Source organism: Penaeus chinensis, chromosome 11, assembly GCF_019202785.1.
Source record: "Penaeus chinensis breed Huanghai No. 1 chromosome 11, ASM1920278v2, whole genome shotgun sequence".
Taxonomy (NCBI): Eukaryota; Metazoa; Arthropoda; class Malacostraca; order Decapoda; family Penaeidae; genus Penaeus; species Penaeus chinensis.
This window is the reverse complement of record NC_061829.1, coordinates 21,745,136-21,751,881: the sequence shown is the minus strand read 5'-3', so window position 1 is coordinate 21,751,881 and position 6,746 is coordinate 21,745,136. Positions and strand designations below refer to the sequence as shown.

Sequence of the window (6,746 nt, the reverse complement as noted above, 5' to 3'; positions counted from 1 at the left end):
CTTCTTCACTCTTCCTTGGATTAGATGTATTTATTGCATTTTATGGAAAAAAAAAGTATTTTGAAACTCTCACTTTTAGCCATTAACTTGTTGCAAATGCATAACAACACTTTATTGGTCCTGATGGCATTTATGTTCTCTACCTAGTGTAGAGAACATAAACTGATCAGTAAGCTTGTCAGATGGCTAATATTACCCTCACAGTATAGTAAAACACTAAAATAGTGACTAGTATATAAATGGCTTTTATATTACAATCAATAAATCAAAGAGAATGAGCAACACTGCAACATGTTGCAGTCACTTGGTCATTCTATTACAATATGCCAATTTCCAATAGGATAACTATGCAGGATGGCTAGTTTTTTCAAATGTATAAATATTGCATTAGTATGACAAAGCTGATATCACTGAAATATGAATTATTCGCTTAAAATAATTTTTGCTTTCCCTGGTTGAAAATTATCAGAAGCAAAAAATATTTGAAAAGGAAGAAAAAACGAAATTAATTTTGCATTAGAGGAAAACATATGCAAACAAACCTGGACAGTCAGATTATGCATGGCCAGTGTCTTGGAGCTCTGTTCACCATGCAAGCGAGAATAAAGTAGATAAAGCTTATGTAATTCTCTTAGAGCTTCTTGAGGGTTAATTCTTCTCAGACGAAGACGATGCTCCACCAGCAATCCCCGTGCTTCACACTCCGCTACACTTCCTGGGCGATTGCTGAATGGGTTTGGAAATGAAGTGTTTGAATTTTTTTTACTTTACTTTCTCTTAATCTCTTTCTCTTTGTTGTTTTTTGTCTCTTTCTTTCCTCCTCTCTATCCCTTTTGCTCCTTCAATCTCTCTTTCTATTTCCCCTCTTCTCTCTCTCTCTCTCTCTCTCTCTCTCTCTCTCTCTCTCTCTCTCTCTCTCTCTCTCTCTCTCTCTCTCTCTCTCTCTCTCTCTCTCTCTTTCTCTCTCTCTTTCTTTTCTTCTGTATATCTCATAATCATATATTATATATATTTTTTTCCATCTCATTTCTTTCATTTTTCTATACTTTCCTACCCTTAGCTGAAACAATTTAGTCATAATTTCCCTACTATCATAGCCAAACTACTGCTAGCTCTCTACAAAAAATGGAAGGTATCATGCCTTAAATTTCAAATCATCATCACTCCTTATTCCATCCTGTCCCTATCAATCTACCATCTCTCTCAAAATTTAAAGACTAACAGAAAGAAATAAAGAAAAAAAAAAGGAGCAACAAGCCAATAATTTTCAATCCATACCTCACTTGTGTAATATTCACTGCACGGGCCAGACATTCCAGGCCAGTCTCAGCATCCTCGTCTGCCTCCCCGTTGTCCAGGAAGAGCTGTCCGAGCTGTTGTAAAGGGACGACCAGGCCAGGATCTTCGACTCCTGTTCCTTCTTTTTCTATGGTGCTGATGGTTAGTTCAAGTCTCTCCTGTGTGGTGGAGTTAGGCGTTGTTAATTGTGGGCTGTATATATTTGTTTGGTTTGAGAGAGGTCGGCATGGAAAATGTTGAAAAATGCATGAATAAAAATGTATAAATAACAGCTTTTCTCCAGCCTATTCATTCTTCATATTCAAGATTTCATTCTTGAAGTGTGATGGGGACAGGTGAACAATAGGAAGGTCTTTTTCTGTTTCAACATTTTATCTTATCTTTGGCATATATATATTATATCATTATATAATTTTGTATGACCTTTATTTTAAAATATACATTTTCATATTTATACACAAAGATGGGAAGAATAGCTAGTGCTTGCAGACTTTAAAATTGGCCTTGACTAATACCAAAAAGTACCAGGTACTTCAGTCACTAAAAAAATGGTTCTTAAGGTACTGGCAATGTCTTAAGAAATATATATCAGAGGAAATATTGGCATTACATGAAAAGATGAACCTCTAGTACTTTTTTAGCAGGCCTCAGAGTTTCATATTTAATTTCTCAAGCCAGTACCAGTTGAATTATTATTGTTTGCAGTAATTAGTAGTCACCTGCCAGAATCAGAGATGCTGTTTATATATTCACAATATCTTATATGAATATTATGTCATATATGATATTAATTGATGAGAGCTAGCTGGTGGGTTTGACCTTGAAGCAATTAGCTACCTTCTCTGGTTGATATGAAAAAATGAAACAAATTATTTAGCTTCAAAATTTACTTAGTCACCAAGATCTGTGAATAATATCACTTAATATGCTGACCAGAGTTGAGAAACAATTTACACTTTAATTGAGTCAAATTAATTAAATCCGATAAGTAGTTTTGATGTCTTCCAACCCTACTGCATGCAAATATGAATTTTGGGAAAAGAATAAGACACTAGGAACTCCCTTTGTTCACCTCTTATGCATCTTTTTAATATTCTATCTTGTTTACTCCTCATTTAATTCTTTTTCACCCCCTACTGTTTTGTTGGTCCTTTTGGATGAAATAAAGTGAAAAGAGTACCCACTTTCATGATATCATTGGTAGGTAAAAAGCCCGAGAAGTATCTTACTTTAGCTTTGGAAAACTTCCCTCTCTTGGTGTAGAGAGTGGCTTGGGCTGATAAGACCTTCACTTGTAGATCCAAAGCTCGATCCATTGTCAGTGAGGGTGTCAGCTTCTTTTTCCGTTTGGACACCTATAGTGTAGGATAAACTTGTTATTTTGTGCAAATTGTAAGGTCAGTAAACTGACCTGGCAATGAAATAGTCAAACAGGATTATGATAAATGAAAGCAAAAACACAAAAAAGTAAATACAAAAGAATACCTGATGAAAAAAAAACATTTTTACCATTCTTGTGTATATCCGTGTGTGATGGAGAGCATGGCTTAGTGCTTCCTGAGCACCAACAAGCTGTCCTAATTTTGTACGTGCTTCACCACTCACCAGATAGCCCCATAAAAGGGTATGATGGACCTGTATAAGGGTAAAACAAAATTGGGTGTAGTTAAAAAACTAATGCTGTTATTTATTATGTTCTATGCTGTAGCAGCTCATGAACAAAATTATATTTAGTTCATGTGAATTTGGTACAGTCATACAAGAGTTAGAAACATAATCATTACCATAATTTAAACTTATAATAATAAAATTACAATTTAAATCATTGTATCACCTAATTCATGGCAATAGAGAGCTGATATGAATATAACTTCTTTCTGAGAAAAGCCCCTAGCAAAACCTATCTACCTGAGGTTTCTTCGAAGGAGCAAGGGGTGTGGAGAGGTGGGCGGCAATTGTGTCTATGGCTTCCCGTGCTTGGGTTTCCCCCTGAGGTGCATAGTCCTTTGAGGTGGAAGAAGGAGGAACATGAATAAAAGAGTGAGAACAGTGGGTATCATTAATAATAAGAGAGCTATTAGACTTTGCATGTAAATTAGACATTTATGGGATAACAAATGAGCAATATAAAACATTTAAAGTATGTAAATATACCATAGCACAACAAACAAATAGTGAAGCCATAATAATTTTAATTGGTCTTACCTTCAGATACAGATAAGCCTGTGCAAGGAACACCTTACACCTGCAATAACGCCAGTGTTGGTCACCATGTACAATCCGTGCAAGGGCCTGAGCTCGGACGAATTCTCGTACTGCACCGTCAGCTTCCTTAGCTGCTAGTAATTTTCTGCCTCGATAAAGGGCTAGTTTGAGTTTCTGCTGTGGAGGAAGAAGGTACTCTTCTACCATCCATTGGGATTCTGCATTTGGGAAGTTTAGGTGGTTAGTTTTTATGATAATGAGTTCTGTATTGTGTATAACCATTTTATAGGGTAATATAGCAAACTTTTCTATATTCTTTTCATAGTGTAAATGTTTTTTTCTGTATCTTTCCTTTTTTGTAACTTGATTTAGGAAACTTTCCCTCTCTCTCTCTCTCTCTCTCTCTCTCTCTCTCTCTCTCTCTCTCTCTCTCTCTCTCTCTCTCTCTCTCTCTCTCTCTCTCTCTCTCTCTCTCTCTCTTTCTTATATCTTACTCAACATCTTATTCTCCATACTAATCAGTGTCTCTGCAACTGTATCCATTAATGTGTTCTGTCTTCATCTCCACATTCTCATCCTGAATTCCTTCCTTCAATAACACGTATAAATTAAAAACCTCACCGCTTCTCGATCCCTTGGAGCTTTTTTCTGACTCATCTGTGAGCCCAGCATCCTTGGGAGAGTCCTGGGGCAAGTCAGAGCCACTCAGCAGGCTGGTGCGGTTACTGGAATCACTGCTACTGCCATTGGTTTCTTCCTGCCTCTTTTGCACCAGATCGTTGTTTCCCTCCTCGTCCTCCTCTGAGTCATCTTCGTCTGCATCCTCATCACTTTCAAGATCATCACTGATCACGTCATTATTGTCATCACTGCTCTTCTCTTCGCTTGAGCTATCATTGCCATTTTCTTTCTGTGCCTTTTCTCTCTTGCCCTTCGTACCTTTTACCATATATTCGGGAACTTTTTTATTTTCTTTCAGGTTGATGTTAGGAAGACTTGGAGTAACACCTTTGCTGATGTTTTCAGGTACATGGGGGGCATACTCTGGAAAGCCAATGCTGAAAAAAAAAAAAAAAAAAAAAAAACATATAAATATATGTATACACATATATGTTTATATATATATATATATATATATATATATATATATATATATATATATATATATATATATATCCATATAGCTATCTATTTGTCTATATATATCTATATATCTATATCTATATATATATATATATATATATATATATATATATATATATATATATATATATATATATATATATGTATATACATATATACATATATATATATATATATATATATATATATATATATATATATATATATATATATATATAAGTATATATATATATATATATATATATATATATATTTAAATATATATATATATATATATATATATATATATATATATATATATATATATATATATAATATGTATACATACATACACACACACACACACACACACACACACACACACACACACACACACACACATATATCTATATATATATATATATATATATATATATATATATATATATATATATATATATATATATATGTGTGTGTGTGTATACATATATATATCATTATCATTATAGACATTATCATCATAATTACTATTATTTCTATTAACATTATCATTATTTTTATTATCATTATCATTATTATTACTATTATCATTATTACTATTATTATCATCATTATCATTATCATTATTATTACTATTATTATTATTATCATTATCATTATAATTACTATTACTACTATTACTATTATTCTCATCATTGCTATAATTACTATTTTTATCATCATCATCATAAATACTATTATTATTATCACTGTTATAATTGCTATCTTTATCATCATCATCATCATTTTTATAGCAACTTCACTGATACCAAAACAGCAATACCAATGATTATAACAAATACAAGATTACAATAAATGTAGATAGGCATATATACTATACGTTTTCTTGGGACGAGCTTTCTTTCTCCCAACCGGTTTGCTTTCCTCTCCCAAGTCCCAAAAGTCAGGGTCGGAATCACTCATGCTTCCTAAACCTGTTTGGTAATCAGAAATATAAGACTATGAAAAATTTAAGAATTAATAAAAGATGATATGGCACTGAAAAAAAAATTGTATGGATATGTATAAATGTTCATATATATATATATATATATATATATATATATATATATATATATATATATATATATATATATATACATATATATACATATATATACACATATATATCTGTGTGTGTGTGTGTGTCTGTGTGTGTGTGTGTGTGTGTGTGTGTGTGTGTGTGTGTGTGTGTGTGTGTGTGTGTGTGTGTGTGTGTGTGTGTGTGTGTGTGTGTGTGTGTGTTTAATTGTCCATGTGTTTGTATATACTGCATGTATTTAGATCAAGAGAACATAGATATCCAGATATATGGGAGAAATATCATATAATTAATTATTTGAAAATCAGTAACTATTGTATCTATATGACATGAATGTAATACTGAGCTTTAGGAAAAATCACATTTAATCTTTCTCAATTTACGAGAGTAAGCATCCAAATAAACATTTTGCTGTATTAAGATATCAAATACAAATAAAAGTCTATTACACTTTTCTTTGCCTGCTTCAGCCCATTTCTAGGTGTTTTTTCCAGAAAATTAGTCAGAGATCGCCTGTTTCACATCTGTTGCCTCGTCCCTAGCAACGCCTTAGCAACGACGCGCTCACAAACAACAACAAAGGGAAAGAATTCTAAACATGCCGACATAAGAACGATATGAAAATAATATCAACATATTATTTTGAATTGAAGCATATATACATATACCTTTTTACTTGTGTACATATAGGTGTGCATAATACGTATATGTAGATATATGGATATATACCTTTTTATCCATCTATCTAAACATTTACCTGTCGATTAATCAATCAAACAATTTATCTATCTATCTATCCATTAATCTGTCCATCTATCTATCTGATTCTCTCTCCATATATATACATATATATATTCATATATATACATATATATGTGTATTTACATATATACATGAACACACACACACACACACACACACACACACACACACACACACACACACACACACACACTCACATACATATGTGTGTAATATCCTCTTTACATTTTTATCATTATTGCTGTCATTATTATCATTATTATTATTATTATTATTA

The 6,746-nt window shown here is 32.5% G+C and overlaps 1 protein-coding gene across 1 annotated transcript in view; it reads right to left on the bottom strand.

The window, feature by feature from the left end:
- LOC125030695 (tetratricopeptide repeat protein 23-like) overlaps positions 1-6,256 on the bottom strand; it is an 11,997-nt gene extending 5,741 nt beyond the window's left edge. Inside the window, exons 1-9 of the mRNA XM_047620891.1 lie at positions 6,157-6,256; positions 5,507-5,600; positions 4,126-4,562; positions 3,505-3,722; positions 3,208-3,303; positions 2,809-2,934; positions 2,529-2,654; positions 1,279-1,457; positions 543-726 (exon numbers count right to left, since the gene is read on the bottom strand). Coding sequence (XP_047476847.1) covers positions 543-726; positions 1,279-1,457; positions 2,529-2,654; positions 2,809-2,934; positions 3,208-3,303; positions 3,505-3,722; positions 4,126-4,562; positions 5,507-5,589 — 1,449 coding nt within the window. The 5' untranslated portion in view covers positions 5,590-5,600; positions 6,157-6,256. The remainder of the gene's footprint in view (positions 1-542; positions 727-1,278; positions 1,458-2,528; positions 2,655-2,808; positions 2,935-3,207; positions 3,304-3,504; positions 3,723-4,125; positions 4,563-5,506; positions 5,601-6,156) is intronic.
- Between the last annotated feature and the right edge of the window lie 490 nt (positions 6,257-6,746).